The sequence below is a fragment of the Geotrypetes seraphini genome, chromosome 12 (assembly GCF_902459505.1).
Source record: "Geotrypetes seraphini chromosome 12, aGeoSer1.1, whole genome shotgun sequence".
NCBI lineage: Eukaryota > Metazoa > Chordata > Amphibia > Gymnophiona > Dermophiidae > Geotrypetes > Geotrypetes seraphini.
In genome coordinates, this window is record NC_047095.1 from 24,568,294 (window position 1) to 24,586,833 (window position 18,540).

The window sequence follows — 18,540 nt, forward strand, 5'->3', positions numbered from 1 at the left end:
CGGCAGTGGGAACTTTTCCAATGGGTGCAACTGGGCAGCTGTCGGGAACCTCTGATCAGGGATAGAGCAAGGTAAGAGTATCATAGGGATAAGAAGGAGGAGGGGGGATAAAAAAGCAAGGGATGCCTACTGCTGGACAGGGGGAGAAGGAAAGAGATGCTGAGGAACAGGGGGGGTGAAGAAAAAGGAACAGAGGACAGCCAAGGAAAAAGAAAGGCAGAAAGAAAGAAAGCGGCTAAGGAGAGAGAGAGAAAGAAATAAAGACAGACACACACACATATGTTCTAGCACCCGTTAATGTAACGGGCTTAAAGACTAGTTGTAATTATAATGGAAGAGAAAGTTTTAAATTTTGTACTGTAGCTCACTACCTTCCCTAGTGAGAGTGGGGATGAAGTGAGCCTGTACTAGGGATTTTACTGCTTATCGTGTTATTGTTTTTCCTATAATATTTATTTTTGGTTTATCACATAATCCTCCTTGGGTCCCCTCTTTAGGGGAGGAAAACAGTCTTAAATTAGGAATAGAAAAATACTGTGTCATGAGCAACCAGTAGCCTTTCTAAACTAAAACTCAAGCACAGTTCAAATGTTAAAGTACAAGGAGTTGGAAAAAAAAATCTTATTAATTTTCTTCATCGTAATGCACTGTAGTGGCATTTTTTGCAGTAGTAAAATGATGATAGCTAAGTGTGGCTTATCGAAATCTGTCAAATTGCTCATAGTTCTACCTAATAATCTCTCACATAAACAAAAAGCCCTGTGCACCACTTCTGCTGAGCCGCTGTTTCAGCCCAGTGCTCCCTATTTTATTTACACAACAATTTGTAGAGAAATCTAATAAAACAGCAAAATGTTTAATCATAAATTGAAGAACTTGCTACCCAGAAAACTTTTGCTTGAATAACCAGATCTGAAATATGGCATAAACTGCATTAAAGTGACCATTCTGTCAAATAATGAAGATGAGGCACGGCAACAGAATGCCACGGTACACTTTAAAATATCACCCCTAATGTGTGACAGTCAAGCACAATTCTAATTCCCTGCGTGGGTTCCTTGAAAAAGTTCCACGAAACGTGGTCCACGTCGGGACCTGTGAGGCTATATAAAGGTAAGTTTTTTACATGTGCTTATTTAGTCATCAATTGGATCCAGCTGTTGGGACTTCGGTCCTAGGCTGAATTACACAATTCTGAGTGCATGTGAATTTAAAGTTAAACCTTATTTTCAGCTATTGAATATTCAATTGGAGACCATTTGCGTTTAGTTAGTAAAATAATGAAGATGAGACGTACTTTATGAGCACCTTTCGCTAAATTCTTTGTAGTGACAACATTACTAATAAGGTTTAATAAGTATGCTTTGACAATTTTGAAAAAAGAGTGGTCTCAGAAACTCCTGTGATCTGACTCAATGGATAGTTTCCGTGCTCACCATAATGCTTGCAGTTCAAGCTATATCACTGTGATCCCAGTAAGTCTCTAAGGCAGGGGTGTCCAACCTGCGGCCCCGGTAGGGTGATGCAGTGTTTTCCTCTGCTGCCTCCGGGTGTTTACCATCTTGCCGGCTCCCTCCTCTGTCTTGCTGTAGCGTTTGCGCGGTCCCAGAAAATTTTTTTCCAGCCAATGCGGCCCAGGGAAGCAAAAAGGTTGGACAACCCTGCTGTAAGGGATGTCACCGCAGTTGATGGTGGCAGTGCAAGTATTTGCAAATGGTTCTGGGGCAAAATTTGGAACCATAGCAAGACCTTTGTTCCTTAGTCTGCTTATTTGGCAGCAGACTGACTTCAGCAGCAATCTGATGTTCTGGTATATCAAACAAAGCGGATTATTAAAAGAAATACAAGCGTCCAAAGAAAAATTGGCGACCTTACTAAAAAGAAAACAAAGTTAATGTATAAAGCAGAGAGAGGCTGTTTAATTTTGCCATCCTCACACAAAGTCTGTCCTTTGTCAGTCGGTAGCTATGAATCAAAAGCTCTTGTACTTAATTCATCCAAATTTGGGGCTTAGAAGATTTTACATCTGAAAGCAACTGGCTGGCTTCAAATAAAAATATCAGTTCACTACCTTCAAATAGAGGAAAGGAGAGTTTTTCAGTGCTAGATGGGGGTACAAAAATAGTCATTGAGGAATCAATTTCAAAAGCATTTTTCTGGTTAGCAGGTTATTTCTAACTGGATAAGTGCTGTCCAGTGGAATATTCAGTGGCACAAACAGAATCATTTCTCTGAATATCTCCTCTGACTGCCTTGACACTATTTAGATCAGGGGTGTCCAACCTTTTGGCTTCCCTAGACCGCACTGGTCGAAAAAAATGTTTCTGGGGCCGCGCAAATGCTGCAGCAAGACAGAAGAGAGAGCCGGCAACACGGTAAACACCCAGGGGCAGCAGAGAAAAACACTGAAACACCCTCGACCGGGGCCGCAAAAAATACATCACGGGGCCGCAAGTTGGACGCCCTTGATTTAGATAGTGCTGGGGCATTTTAAAGACAGGGCTTGGGCAGAGACAGGTTATTTGGTTAGCAGGGATTTTTAGTCCACTAACTGGATACCTATCTGGATAAAATTAGGGTAGTAAGAAAGCTTTGGTAGATTTATCCAGATAGGAATTTGGTTTGTGGCTCAAGTATTGCAGTTAGCCAGATAGTGCCGATTCCAAATATTCAGCCCTGAATATCCAGCACTGAATATCCAGATTATATTTAACTGCATTTATTTAATTTACTTATTAGAATTTGGTCATGCCTTTTTCAGTGTAGCTCTCAAGGTGAGTTAGAGTTAGGTTGAGAAGATACTATTCAGTGTATAGAATTTATGTGATAACAATATTTATACACAGAATATCATTCCAGCACCTGCACAATGTATATGCCTGAAATTTGGGGGCTGACACAATTTTTTGTGTGCAGACCTGTGTCTCCTCACAGTGCAGGACTTATGTTTTTTGTACCAGTACGCCTCCCACATGTAGTGCTGCCCAATTCACCAATTCAAATCGATTTGTTCTCCCCCAAAAATTGGACTCGCTGATTCAGTGACCAACAGCTCCCCTTCCCCACTGGTAAGAACTGACATACCTCCAGGCCTCCTAAAGCAGCAGCAGCAGTGCTGGTGGTAGCCAGCTGGCAGAGGGAAGCACTGGTGGGGCAGGCCGCAAGCAGCCTTTTCACAGAGCTGCCTCTGCAAGCTGGCCACAGCCACCACTTCTGCTGCTTTGGGAGGCCCAAAGGTACAGTGGTGCCTCGCATAACGAACGCCTCGCACAACGAACGCTGCACACAACGAACTTCATGTCTTGATTCACACAACGAACTTCGTTTCACACAACGAACTTCACACAACGAACTTCGTTTCACACAACGAACTTCGTTTCACACAACGAAGTCGCCCGAGCTGCCGATGTATTGCATCCTTCCGCGCAGGCACTGCAGGCAGTCGTTAGTCACTGCACTTAACTGCCCTCTCTCACTGTATACAGTCGTCCTTTTAAGATAAAGTCAATATTTTTTATATATCATGGCTTCTAAAAAAAGCAGGAAGGTGATTTCTGTTGAAATGAAACGGGAAATAATTAGAAGGAGTGAATGTGGGGTAAAACAGTGTGACCTCGTCAAAGAGTTTGGCCTCAGCAAGACCACCATTTTCACCATTTTGACAAATTTATCTTTTTTTATGTCATCTTAGCATATTTTATGCTGCAGAACGAATTATTTTTTTTAACATGTATTGTTATGGGAAAACGCGTTTCACATAACGAACTTTTCGCATAACAAACTTGCTCCTGGAACGAATTAAGTTTGTTGTGTGAGGCACCACTGTATATCAGATCTCATAGCGATGCCCTGTTCCTGGTTGGCTGAAGAGACAAAAAAAAGCTCCACTTTGGGGTGGGCAGGTGGGAATTAACCTCAAAGGTCACCTGTGGAGTCTGATCTCTAAGAAAGTCCTCAGATTTCAGTCTTCATCTCTTGCTCTCTCCACCTGCTTGCACTGAGAACTAGATCTGCCCTGATAACTCTATTTCAGCTGCTGCCCTGGGACCACTCCTTTTCTCAATCTAGACTAGTGCGCTGATCTCCTCTCATGGTTTCCAGTATCACCTCTATGCTGACGACTCCCAGATCTACCTCTCTGCACCAGATAAATTTACTGAACTCCAAATCAGTCTCAGCCTGCCTGTCCGACATTGCTGCCTAGATCTCATCGCCATCTAAAATTGAATATGGCTAAAACAGAGCTATTCATCTTTCTGCCTAAACTTACCTTCCCTGTTCTCTGTCTCTGTGGACATTCTCATCCTTCCTGTCGCATCTGCTCGCAATCTCGGGGTCCTCTTTGACTCCTCCCTCTCCTTCTCTGCCCAGATACAACATACCACTAAAACCTGCTGCTTCTTCCTCTATATTACCAAAATCTGAACCCCCTTCTCCGAGCACACTTCCAAACCTTATCCACACCCTCATCACCTCATGCTTAGATTACTGCAACTCGCTACTCTCAGGTCTTCCACTCAGCTATCTTTCTGCCCTTCATTCCATTCAAAATTCAGCTGCAGGGCTCATGTTCCGCGAGAGCCGTTATACTCTTGATACCCCCTCTCCCAAGGATGGCTCCCCATCCTTTTCTGAATGCAATTCAAATTCTTCTTATTGACCTACAAATGAATTCACTCAGCAGTCCCACTTCAGCTAAACTTCAATGCTAAAAAATGCAAAGTGATGCACCTGGGTAAAAGAAATCTGTGCAGGACTTACACGTTAAATGGTGAGACCTTTGTTAGGACTGCGGAAGAACGGGATTTAGGAGTAATCATTAGTGATGACATGAAAACTGCCAATCAAGTGGAAAAGGCTTCCTCCAAGGCAAGGCAAATGGGTTGTATCCGTAGATGTTTTATAAGCAGGATGCCAGAGGTCATAATGCCACTGTACAGGTCCATGGTGAGACCTCATTTGGAATATTGTGTTCAATTCTGGAGACCACATTACCGGAAAGATGTTCTGAGAGTTGAGTCAGTTCAGCGGATGGCCACCAGGATGGTCTCGGGGCTCAAGGATCTTCCATACGAAGTAAGGCTGAATAAATTGCAGCTGTACTCACTTGAAGAACGCAGAGAGAGAGGAGACATGATTGAGACATTTAAATATATCACAGGTCGTATCGAGGTGGAAGAGGATATCTTTCGTCTTATGGGACCTTCGTCCACCAGAGGGCATCTGCTGAAAATCAGGGGAGGGAAATTTCATGGTGACTCCAGAAAGTATTTCTTCACTGAGAGGGTGGTCGATCATTGGAATGAACTCCCACGGCAGGTGATTGAGGCCAACAGCGTGGCAGATTTCAAAAATAAATGGGATATTCATGTGGGATCTCTAATGAGGTAAGGACAGGAGGTTGATGAGCAAACTCATGGGGAAGGGTCACTGGAGTGGGCAGACTTGATGGGCTTTGGCCCTTTTCTGCCGTCATTTTTCTATGTATCTCTCTTCATTTATCCCCCTTCACCGCGAGTCCCACTTAGCTGGCAGGTCCCTCCTATCTGAGAATTTTATGATGCTTTTGTATCATTCCATGGTGTGACTGCACCTCAAATATTGTGTGCAATTTTGGTCACTGCATCTCAAAGAAGATATAGAATTAGAAAAGGAACAGAAAAGGGAGATGAAAATGAAAAAGGGGATGGGCTACTTTCCTATGAGGAAAGCTAGGACTTTTTAGCTGGAGAAGAAACAGCTGAGAGGAGATATGATTTGAGTTCCATAAAATACTGAGAGGTGGAAGAGGTAGATGTAAATCGCATATTTACTCCTTCCAAAATTACAAGGACTAGGGAGTACATAATGAAGCTACTAAGTAGTAAATTTAGAAGAAATAGTAGAAAATATTTCTTCATTCAACATCTAATTAAACTCTGGAATTCATTACCAAAGAATGTGGTAAATGCAGTTAGCTTAGCAGGGTTTAATAAAAGGTTTGGATAATTTCCTAAAAGTCAATAAGACTTTACTAAGATGGACTTGGAAAATGCACTACTTTTTTCTAGGATAAGAAGCACAAAATCTGTTTACTCTGTTGGTATATTGCACATGGAAAGGTTTATGTTCTTATGGCTGTATACTGCTACACTTAATTTTTTCAGCTGACCCTGCACTTACAGAGGGGATCTGGTGAGTTGTAATATGAAAGAAAGCAGAGGGTTTTCTAACAAACCAGACCAATCTTGTAGGGCCCTTTTGCATAGAAAATTAGCTATACGAGTATTCCCTAATCACTGGACTGTACACTGCATGGAAAACTGATCCCAGTTGATCCATAAGTAATATATGGAAAGTTTATTGTGCTCATTTTGTTTAAGTTAGATAGATTGCAAAGTTGATAATATATGGCTATATATATGATTATGGAAAGATTGGAATGAGAGGGAATAAAAGGAGATGAGGAATACAAGTAGTTTTACTTTTTCTAAGGAATGCCTGAACAGATTTTAGTTATGGAAAATGAGATGTATGCTATAGAGCAGTGGTCTCAAACTCAAACTCATTTTGGACTTGTAGGTACTTGGAGGGCTGCAGAAAAAATAGTTAATATCTTATTAAAGAAATGACAATTTTGCAGGAGGTAAAACTCTTTATAGTTTATAAATCTTGAACTTAACATTCAATTTTTCCTTTTTCTGCTTTCTTCTCAAAATCTACTTTTCCTTGTCTTCCCTTCCTTCCTATCTCTCTCACCTTCTTGCCCTATTTCTACGGTCTGAAATCTCTCCTTCTTTTCTCACCCTCCCTCCTTCCTTCCTTTCCCCTAGTCTGGCATCTGTCTCCTTCACTCCCTCCCCCTCCCATGCCTTGGCATCTCTCCCTCCCCCTCTATGTTCTGGTATCTCCTTTCTTTCCCTCCCTCAGACTTGGCATCTCTCATTCTTCTACTCTCCCTCCTTCCTTTGCCCCAATTGGGTGCAGCATTTCCCTCCCCCCTTCCCCATGCAGCAGCAGCATTTCTCTTACTCTTCTCCCCCTCTCCCGTGCAGCAGCATTTTTCTCTTCCCCCTGTGCAACAGCATTTCTCTTCCTCCTCCCTCCTTCCCTGGACATGATGATAGAGAGTTGGCTCCCTTGATGCGGTCTTTTTTCTATTCAAAGCCATGGGTGGTGGCTCTTCATGCATTGCGTGCCTGTGTCAGAAGCCTTCTCTCTGACATTGTGACATCAGAGAGGCTTCCGACACAGGCACAGATCACATGAGGAGCTGCCGCCACCCACAACTTTGAATGGAAAAAAAGACTGCAGTAAGGGAGCAGAATAGTACCTGGGGGGCCAAGAATTTGAGACAGCTACTATAGAACAATGGTACTCAGACTTAATTTGGAGAAAGATACCAGCCCTCCCTTCTTGCTGCCAGTTGGATTTTCTACAATACGTGAGGTAAATTTGCATGCAGTGAAATCAATGAATTCAAATTTTTCTCATGCATATTCATTGTGGATATCCTGAAAAGCCAATTGGCTAGGGATGGTCCAACATGGGTTTCAGAACCATTGCCATAGAGATTAAGATGAAGCAATATTGCAGCAAATAAAATCAAAAGGAAAAATTAGGTAAGAAAATTAGGATTGTTAGGAAAAGATCTCCCCTGAAATAAGTGGGGCCCAAAATCAATGGCCATTTGAGCTGAAGGTGTTCTTGGAAAGGAGCATATATATTCATGTTGAAAGCCTCTAAGCTGAATATGGCCAATAAAAGGTCAGGCAGGTCTTTGGGTTAAGAGTTAAGAGAATTAATGGCGGTATCTATGGAATCCCCTCTTCTTAAGCTGTCTGAATATCAGAAAAGTGATTGACAAATATTTGTTTGTTCTTTTGAAGGGATTTTTAGCAAAACTTGAACATCTGCTTCTGACCCAGAGATAATTGAAGTGAATGAAGTTGAATGTTTCTGCAGAATATTATGGAAATTAAGTAGTACAAAACATTTTAAGGAGTTTAAAAATGTCCCTACTGTGGATAGTTGACATATTTTTGCTTGGTATCTAGCTAGTATTCTAGTGAAACCACAGACAGCACGAGCAAACATAGGAGGAAACAATACATCTGTAGCTGCTGGTAGACAGTGCTGCCTGCCAAATTTGGCCACAGTTTCTTTAGATAAATAGCTTTTCAGTGACGTACTGAACTGAAATTACATAAACAACAGAAATTACTGAGATCTAGGCCCCAGGGTTTTGTGGGTTTCAAAGTGTTCTGCAATCAATATACTGACATCTGCAAACATTTTTCTGCAACAGCTGATGCCAGAAACAGTATGAGATTAACATCACTTAGTAACTCTTGTAAAGACCCTGAGTTGAGTAAGTTTGATTACACTGAAAAACCACTTTCCATCCACAGCTCTGCAGAAGTCCTTCACACTGCCATGATCAGCACCTTATATGGGAAAGTTTTATGAAAACATTACCAGTTGTAACTTCTTAGATATTACTAGTAACTGTGTATTCTTCATAGTTTCAATTTTGCATTGAAAAATCTTTGTATTTAATTCCTTTTCACTAGGCAAAACACTCATGTAATATGAAATGAGATTAAGAACTTGCATTGTTGGAGCAGGTCTGAAACATTTATATTCTCATTAGCTTCTATATTCAAAAATATGCTAGCCAAAAATAATGTTTCAAAGTCTAAGAGCAACAGAGAGCAAACATTTAAAAAACAAACAAAAAAAAAACTCGTCAGTTTGATTGCACAATTTTTTAAATAGTAGAATGTTGGTTCAAAGACAGTGGAGGAGTAGCCATGTGGTTAGAGAACTGGGTTAACAAGGAGAGAAGACTAATTAAAAATCCTACTGCTACTTTTTATTAAGCAAGTCACTTAACTCTCCATTGTTCCAAGTACAGATTATGAATAATTGTTCCCCTAGCCTCTTTTTAAAAAAAACCTACCTGGCACCAATTTTAGACTTCAGCACAACAAACTCACTAGGACTTTCCCCACCTCTCTCCTGCTCCTTCTCCAGACCAAGAGCAGCAGCAGGGGGCCATAATTTGCCAGTCTTCATGAGCGTGGCTGCCGCTCATGTCCCCTCTGTAGTCACCTTCCTCTTCTAGGACAGAGCTGGGAGCCACATGTACAAAAATTGCATTTAAGCTGATTGTTGCAGTTATTTTCCTGTCCTTGGAAGGCGGACAATCTAAGGGCTCCTTTTACTAAACTATGGTAGATCTTTTTATTGCGGGAAGGCGAGATAAATGTTCTGATGCTCATTCAATTTCTATGAGCATTGCAGAATCAACCTCACTAGCCCACAGAAAGCAGCTCTACCACGGTTTAATAAAAGCCAGCGTAAGTTTGTACCCGAGACAGCAGAGAAATGTTCCTTCACTACATGTCAAATACAAACCAGATTAAAAAAACAACAACAAACAAACATTAACTTCTAATCTTTTCCCCCTTTCTATCTCTCCACATAAACAAAAAGAGGAAATGGTCTCCTAGACATTACTGCACAAACCTAAAACAATGTTCATAAAAGTTAGTCAATAACATTGAGATATCCACTTCAATAGTGATTACTTTCTAGTTGCAAAAAGGCCCACAAATTTTAATACAAGGCCCCATACTATTGCTACATATGGATGACTATTTAGATATAAATACACATGGAGGGGCATTTTCAGATGGCCAGTTTAGATGTTTTGTGGAACCCACACAAAAATCCAGTACCAAACATTCCCATTTTCAAAACTGCAAAATGTCTATCTTGTTTTTTTGAAAATGCATGCGTTTGTGCTCAGTGCATCTATCTTTTTGAACCATTAAAAAAAAAACTAAAACATGTCCAAAACAAAAACGGTACATTGGGATTGGGTGGGATTTGGAAGACTCACAAATTCCACTGTATGTGTAGTGGTTAGAGGGCAATATAGGCCCATCTCTATGGTTCACTATATAACCCAATAGGCTACTCTAAGAATCTGCTCACTACTCTACTAGGCCTGACCATAACAACTGAAGCTGTCATTCAGACAGGTATATACCGTTTCATTTACATATTTTTGGGGGGGGGAACACTGGGGAGTAGGGGGGTCATGCTTACATCTCTTTAGTGGTTATCTGATAAGTTTGGGTAACTTTTTGGCACTTATTTGTTAAAACAGGTTTAGCCACAGATTTCCAAATTGTGCCCTGGACATATTCTAAAATGTTTGAATATGGCCGAAAAATATCCAAGTCATAAGCCTGCTTTAGTCCCACCCAAACTATGCTTCTAACATGCTCCTTAAGATTTAGATGTACTATAGACAAGCACCATAGAAATCCATCTAGAAAATAGGTTTCAAAAATAGTGAATTGGAAGGGTTTGGTGAACAAAACATCTATCAGCCCTTTTATGCCACTTTTTGGATGTTTTTCTTTTTTTTAAATGAGCCCCATAATCTAGCTTTTCAACTACCTGTTGAAAAAGTGTCCCAGTTTCTTTCCTCTAATAGGTTGCCACTATTACTCAGGCAGCTCTAATTATAGTGGCTAGTTTGCCCTAAGTCATAAGGAAATTTTGAGTAAAACTATAATCTGTAATCAGCTACTATCACAATGAAAACTACAAAAAGAGATGCACCCCTTCACTGAAATCCTAACCAATCAATGACCAAATAATCATAAATATTAAAAGGACAAATTATTTTATAGAAACTTTTAATATTACAAAGGTTTTTGAATTCTTGGCAGTTTACAAAAAAAGGATAAAAATGTATACCATATATACTCAAATATAAGCCGAGATTTTGGGTCAAAAAAAGGGAGTCTCTGCTTATATTTGGGCCATCGCTTACCCACCCTGGCCTAATCCAAACCACTACCCCACCAACTACTACCCCCCCCTGCGGTGGACGGGACAGGAAGAATCCCCTTCTGCCTCCTGTGCCTGCTAAAATTGGACATCTACACCTCCCTCCCACCTCCCCCAAGTATTTTTCAGGTCCCATTTGGTCAGCCAGTAGGCAGAGCAGGAGCGATCTTCCTGCCCTCCTGCTCTGTTCGATGCCACTGGCTGATTCCACCTCTCCTACATTCCTTTTGGGTCCCTCAAAGCCAGCTGGTGCACGGAGCAGGAGCGATCTTCCTGTTCCGTTTCAGGCTGCTGGCTGACTGGTTGCTGCGAGTTCTTGACTCGCAAGGCTGCTAAAGGGAGGGGAGGGGGGGTTGGATTCGGTTGGGACAGGAGACAGGGGATCCCTCATATCCTGTGCGGCAGGCCAGCAAGGCATCGGGAGATGATATAGGGCAGTGAGGGAGAGCAGACAGGGTGCAGAGCCTGACAGGGAGGGAAGGGGGCTAGGTGCAGAGCCTGGCAGGGGAGGGAGTGAGGGAAGGGGCACCGGGTGCAGAGCCTGGCACTTGAATATTAAGCCCACATCTTATATTTGAGTCAACCACTTTTCCTCCTTTTGGGGGGAGGAAATGGGGGGATGTCAACTTATATTCGGATCGATTTATATTCAAGTATATACGGTACAACACTAATAAAAGCCTTCATGTGTAATTTGTAACAGAGGTAAAATACTTAGAAAAACATAAAGGCTCATATTCTATAAATGGTGTCTTAAGTTAGGTGCCCTACTGGTGGCTAATTTAATAGGTAAAGTAATTTAAAAGCAAATTAAAAATCCCTTTAAAACAGAAATATAGGCGCCTACTGGCATCTTTGGAGGTGCCTTAGAATGTCTAAGGTCAAAGTCGGTGTGGTTAGCACCAGAAACCTTAGGCGTTCTAAGGTGCTTCCGTAGACACGATTCTTGTTAAAGGTAGGTGCCGTAAATGTAGGCCCTTAAAAGCCTGGCCTATATTTACAGTGCATACCTTTGACAAAAACTGCGATTCTGTAAACAGCGCCACTGTGTGATTGACACACGATTGGCGGCTGTATTTTAGTTGGCCAGCAATAACGGCCAAAATGAATAAAATCAATTAACACCTTAAAAGTTACTGTACTCATTTGCATGGTAAGCTCCTTCAAAGAGACAGTTAAAAAAATGATTCTCCTTTCATCATAGCTGCATAGTTTGAAATACTGGATGCAGTAAAGATTCTTCTGCTGTTATTCTTGTTGCTGGGTTCAGATCTAAGAGTTTATCGAGTAAATTATAAGCCTCATCAGGGACCTTGTCCCAGCCTTTCATATCAACTGTAGACATTGTGATCTCTGTTTTTTTATCACTGTGACAATGTTCCAGTGTACAGTTCTTTAAAAGTGATTGTTCTTCATGGGTTTGGGGAATAAGCATATCATCCTTTTTATTTTTTTCCAACACAGCTAGCTGCATGCTATACTGTTGCAGTTCATTTGTTGTTGTTTTTGCACAGCTTATGCCTCTCAACCTCTCACAAAGTATCTTCAAATCCTGCCCTGGAATTTCTTTACTACACAGAAGTGACTTTCCTTAAAAAAAAAAAAAGAGAGAAAGAAACGCATAAGCATACCTTACAAATATTATCCTTTTATGCTGTGGAAATGGACTATAGAGCTGTTATACAGACTTAAATGCTACACATTTTACAAGACAGTAAATGTAAAGCAAAGAAACTTACCTGTAGTAGGTGTTCTCAGAGCAGATATATATTCTCACATGTGAGTGGCGTCATCTACGGAACCCGGTACGAACACTTATCAAGTGCACTGAAACTTTAAATTTTACGGCAATGGTTGTACCACGCGTGTGCCGGTGCCTTCCTGCCTGACGTTGGCTCACAGGATCTGCAGTTCAGTGACAAAGCTAAGAAGCCAACTAGGGAAGGTGGGTTAGTTGTGAGAATATATACCTGCTGTCCATGGAAAACACCTGCTACAGGTAAGTATCTTTCTTTCTCCAAGGACAAGCAGGTATAATATTTTCACAGGCGGGACTCCCAAGCTTCCAGGGTCAGGACTGGAGAAGAAAAAGGGTTGGTGGAAGTTGGCGTTCAAGAAGTAAATAGATTTTGCAGAACTGTTTGCCTATACCGACTCGCTCTCCTAGAGTTTTGCTCTAAACAGTAGTGTGAAGTGAAGGTAAGGATCAAGTAGCCACTTTGCAGATATCCTCAATAGCTGTAGTGCAGAAATGATCCACTGAAGCTGCCATAGCTCTTATATTGTGGGCTGCGACACGGCCCTGTAGCATCAACCCAATCTGAATATATGCAAAGGAGATACAGTCCGCTAGCTAAGTGGAGTGGTTTTTTTGGTAACAGAAACTTCAAGTCTATTAGGGTCGAAAGCTACAAAGAGTTGGGAAAAATTTCTATAAGGTTTAGTTTGATCCAAATAGTATGTTAGAGCACACTTGCAGTCTAAAGTGTGGAGAGTAGTGCTGCCCGATTCAGGAAAAAAATTTTGATTCGATTCAGCCTATTGAATCGATTTTTCGATTCGATTTTCCTGCCTAATTGGGTGTTTTTTTCAAACATCCTGATGGGTTTATTTTATAGCCTCTTCACCCCCTTTGCCTTCTCCTAACCACACTGGCGCTGTGGTGTAAACAAAATAAACAAACAAAAAAGACTTTTCCTCTCTCTGTTAAAATCCTAGCTCACGTTTGTGGTCTAACACCAGTTCTGGCAGGATACACATTTCAAATCTGACATATTGTAATCACAAAACAGAAAATAAAATTATTTTTTCTACCTTTTGTTGTCTGGTCATTATTCAAATCTTGTTGGTTCCCAGCTCTGGTTGTTTTCTGATAACTTGCTTGCCAGGGTCTCCTTCTTTCTTCGTGCTAACCATCCATCTTCTATCTCTGTCCTCCCCTTCCGTTCCTTCCCCCGTGCTAAGCATCCATCTTCTATCTCTGTCCTCCCCTTCCGTTCCTTCCCCCGGAAGTCTGGCATCTTTCCTTTTTTTCATCTCCATCCACAGATCCATCTTTTCTCAACTACCCTTTCATCCAGCATATCTCCCTCCTTCCGCACTACCCCAGGGTCCACCATATCTCCCCTTCTTTTCCCCAACTACCCTCCTATCTAGTATCTCTTTCCCCCTCCACACCATCCCTTGTATCCAACTTCTCTCCCTTTCTGTTCCTTCCCTCCCTAAATCCCATTGTCCACCATCTCTCTCCCTCTCCTGTTTTAAGACCCATTATTTCTTCCCCCCCCCAAGGTCAGGCATATGCATATCTCTTTGAACCCCCTTCCCTCCCTCCGTGTACTTCTACACCAGGGCCCCCTCACCTGAAGGTCTGTCCCCCCCTGAAGATCTGCACCCCACCCTTGAAGGCCTGTACCCCACCCCTGAAGGCCTGTATGTTCCCCCTGGCCTCCCGCGTACCATTTACCTAATATCAGCAGCCTGCAGAAAAGATTGCGGTGCTAGCAATCTTTGCAAGCTGCCATAGGTCTTCGGAGATGTTTCCTCTGCCGCAGTCCTGCCTTGGACGACAGAGGAGGGGCGGGGCCACGGCAGAGGAAACAGCTCCGAAGCCCTATGGCAGCTTGCAAAGATCGCTAGCACCGCAATCTTCTCTGCAGGCTGATATTAGATAAATGGTGAGCGGGAGGCCAGGGTTGAAGCCGGACACCAGCGGGAGGCCAGAGGGGAAGCCGGACACCAGTGGGCGGCCAGGGGGGAAGCCAGACACCAGCAGGAGGCCAGGGGGGGAAGACAGCACTTCCTGAATGACCCTCCTTCCTCTAAAGCAGGTGCAGAGGCAGCGGCCAGCCGGCCAGCAAGAGGCAGTGCTGACACTCCTGCTTTAGGGGGCGAGGGTTAGTTACTGAATTGGAAGGCCGATTTTTTTTTTTTTTAAATCGATTCAAATCGATTCACCCGAAGTGAATTCAAATTGTGAATCAGGCAGCACTAATGGAGAGCACTTCATCAGGATGAAAATGTGGTTTTTGGGAAAAAAACAGGCAGAACTATGGACTGGTTGAGATGGAATTCCAAGATGACTTTAGAAAGGAATTTCAGACGAGTCCGCAGGACTACTCTATCATGGTAGAATCTTGTATTAGGTAGATCTGATACAAGTGCTTGAAATTCACTCACCCGGCATGCAAATGTAATGTAATTTATTTCTTATATACCGCTACATCCGTTAGGTTCTAAGCGGTTTGAAGAAAATATACATTAAGATTATAAATGAGAAGTAAGAAGGTACTTAAAAAATTCCCTTACTGTCCCGAAGGCTCACAATCTAACTAAAGTACCTGGAAATTAATAAAGAAGAGAAAATAAAGATGGTTGAAAAAAGAAAAATTCTATGTGAATTTATAGGATGGAAATTAAACTGACAGTGAAGAACTGTATGAAAAAATCCATATGGAATTCAGTTAGAGAGGGTAGGTTACAATCTAGGGCTATGAGAAAAACCACTTTCCAAATAAGATGTTTGAATGAGCACATTCATAAGAAAATTCATAAGAGCAGAATACTACATCAAGATCCCAGGCTACGGGCAGGATTTTTAAAGGTGATTTAGTATGGAAAAATCCTTTCGTGATCTGGATACCAAGGGATGAACAGAAAGTGGCTTTTTACCCAATGGAGAATGCAAAGCACTGAGTGAAGAAGGTAGTCCAGAATGGATGTAAGAGGACATGTGACAGGGTTCAAGAAAATGGTCCATCTGAAGCAGTAACACTTTTGTGTGGAAGGTTGTCTGGATGCTTCAATAACAGCCGAGACTGGAGTAGAAAGTGTGTATTTATGCGCTCAGTAAGATAGTGCCATGAGTGTTAATGATCAATGGTTGGGATGTAGGAGAGAGCTGCTGCTCTGTGTGAGTAGCATTTCCAATCTGTGGGGTTCCCGAGCTGAGAGTTGTAGAAGGAGAGGAAACCATGGTTGACGCAGCCAGCAGGGTGCAATGTAGATCATGGTACCCCAATCCTGGCAAAGTTTGAGTAGAGTTTTCCTGATAAGGTATTGGAGGGAATGTGTAAAAAGAGATTAGGTTCTAACCTTTCTAATATCTTTTCTAGTAGATAGGTGTGTCACACTGGACGGATAGGTAATATCCCCATGCTCATGAACCATGCAGAAGGAATCCCTCCTCTTTCACTAGAGGGCTCTGCTGCCCCCTTTCAGTTTGTATCAAAGCAGGCTTTAACCCAATATAGAAACATGTGAAGGAGAGTTACGGGAAAACTCCCAGAACTACAGCTCTGCTGCTCTGAAATCATAATAAACATGCTAAATATTGCCATTAAACAATCCAAACAGAAACATTTATGGAGCTCAAGTATAACCTCAATATGTTATAGGAATAGTTAATTTTTTTATACTCCTAAAGACCGACATCCTGTGTTCCGGAAATATAGAAATGTGCAGGTAGGCTTCCGTCAAGTCTAGGGAAGCTAGAAATTCCTCCAGAGCTATCACTGCGATGACAGACCACATGGTTTCCATGTGAAAGTATGGAACCTTCAGGACCTCACTGACATGTTTAAGATCCAGAATGGGTCTCCAATCTTCTGAGCCTTTTTTGGTCACTGTGAAATATATGGAGTATCTGACCTAGCCTGATTCTACGGTGGCACTGGTTCTATGGCCTGAATATCTACAAGTATCTCTACTGTTGCTAAGACTCTGCATGACTTTTTTGGTGCCCCACTAGGGAGTTCACAAACCAGTCTGTCAAGGTATGGGAAAACTCTAGCTTGTACCTTCCGCGAATGATCTCCAGCACTCAGCAGTCTGATGAGATCTGCACCCAGACCTCTGCATTTGCAGAGAGCCTTCCTCTTATCCTGAGGGGGGTAGACTGGCCCTGGTGTCATTGTGCTTTCTTGGAGGTTATGTAGGACAAGGTCCTATAAATCTGTCTTGATCCTTAATAGATCTCTGAAATAAGGCCCAGAAGAGAGCTCACAGTATGCTATGAGGCAGAGCTTTTGGCCAGTGATCTACTATGCTAGCCAGATCTGCTATGATTGTCCAGACCCTTTCTGAATAACATCTGTGCTTTGAAAGGGAGGCTGCAGAGAGCAGCTTTGGAGGTGGAATCTTCTGCTATTGCCTGATCCAGAGTATTCTGCGGGCTGAAATCGAATAAGCTGAGACTTTGTTCATGTCTTGGATGATGTCTGAGAGCAGCCGCCAAATAATCCACCTATGCTAGCATCAGCTGAGGCAAAGGCTCACTTCCTGCCAGGGTAAGCCCAAGCATCAGGTATGACAAGTGCGTGCTACAAAAATGGCTGCTGCAGCTGCTTTGATTCCCAAGACCAAAGCTTTGAAATGCTATTTTAGGACCATATCCACTCTCCGATCTTGCGTATCCCTTTAATACTATGTCTCCCTCAAACGGCAGGAACATGTGCTTGACTACATGAGCTACCTTAGGCTGAGAGAACATCTGTCACCATTCTGGGAAGTTACATCGGAAGGAGGGACTTGGTGGCAAGAAGGTTCAGAGCAACGCTCCATACAGGAAGCTTCCAACTGGTTTGTAGGCTTGCCCTGGAAGGCACAAAGGGGCCAACCCAGGAGAGTTGCAGGTTTTTTGTTACCGCTTGCGACTGGAGAGCCAGATAGGGTGCAAGGGCTGTTGGATCTGCGATAGGGAGGGGGGCTGCTGGACTCACAAGGGGTGAGCTGTTGCTGCACCCATGAAGGAGGAAGGGGTTTGCTTGGGCTGCTGCTGGATCTGGTCTGGGGATTGAGGGGAGAAGGGAAACATGTGCTGGGCCCATGTGGTGGGTGGAGAAGAGCTGGAGAGAAGGGATAGGTGACAAGACACACACCTATGTGCTGAAGAGAGGGGACAGAGGAGTTGGACCCATGGGAAGGGGGCTAGAGAGAAGAGAGAAAGTTGCAGGACCTGCAGGGAGGAAGAGAAACAAGGAAAGGGAATGAGAAAAGCTGAACCAAGGGGATGATGGAAGAGTGCGTAAACATAGTGGAGGGAGGGAGAAAAGAGTGTGAGACACACATTGGTGTAAGGGAGATATACAAAAAGAGGGGAGATGGTGGGCATGGATGAGAGCATAGGAACAGGAACAAAAAGGGGAATGCTACATGGTGATGGTATATGGACACAAAGGAGTAATGCTAGACATGGGGGGAGGGTATATAGACACAGAGAGAAGATGGCTAGACATGGGGGGGAATAAGAACGCATAAGGAAGATGCTGGACAGGGGGTGATATAGAGGAGTGATACTGCATACAGGGGAAGGGGGGATCATAGAATGGAGAGATGATGAAGGCAGGGAGATGGTCACAGGACAAATACTAGCTGAAAAATTCAAATCTTGATCTTGGTTCTGAAACATATTTTTCCGAGAAACTTAGACTCACCATTTGAAAAAACAATTATGAAAGTACTTTATGATTCATAATATACTAAATAAGTATGAACTTCACAAATTTATGCAATTAAAGAGATACAAACCAAATCTTTTAGCTGCTTGAATGGTCTCTTTGGATCCACGAATTGTCATAATCTGTGCCAAAGCAGTTAAATCATCACTGGCTTTGAAAAATGGATAACGTCCACTAAGCAAAGAAAGGAAGATGATGCCTGCAGACCACATGTCAATGGCTGGAATGGAAAGTA

At 42.5% G+C, this 18,540-nt stretch overlaps 1 protein-coding gene across 1 annotated transcript in view; it reads right to left on the reverse strand.

The window, feature by feature from the left end:
- Nucleotides 1–9,850: 9,850 nt before the first annotated feature.
- CDC7 (cell division cycle 7) overlaps nucleotides 9,851–18,540 on the reverse strand; it is a 71,011-nt gene continuing 62,321 nt past the window's right edge. The window contains exons 10-11 of the mRNA XM_033916381.1: nucleotides 18,376–18,525; nucleotides 9,851–12,438 (exon numbers count right to left, since the gene is read on the reverse strand). Of these exons, the coding sequence (XP_033772272.1) occupies nucleotides 12,047–12,438; nucleotides 18,376–18,525 (542 nt within the window). The 3' untranslated portion in view covers nucleotides 9,851–12,046. The remainder of the gene's footprint in view (nucleotides 12,439–18,375; nucleotides 18,526–18,540) is intronic.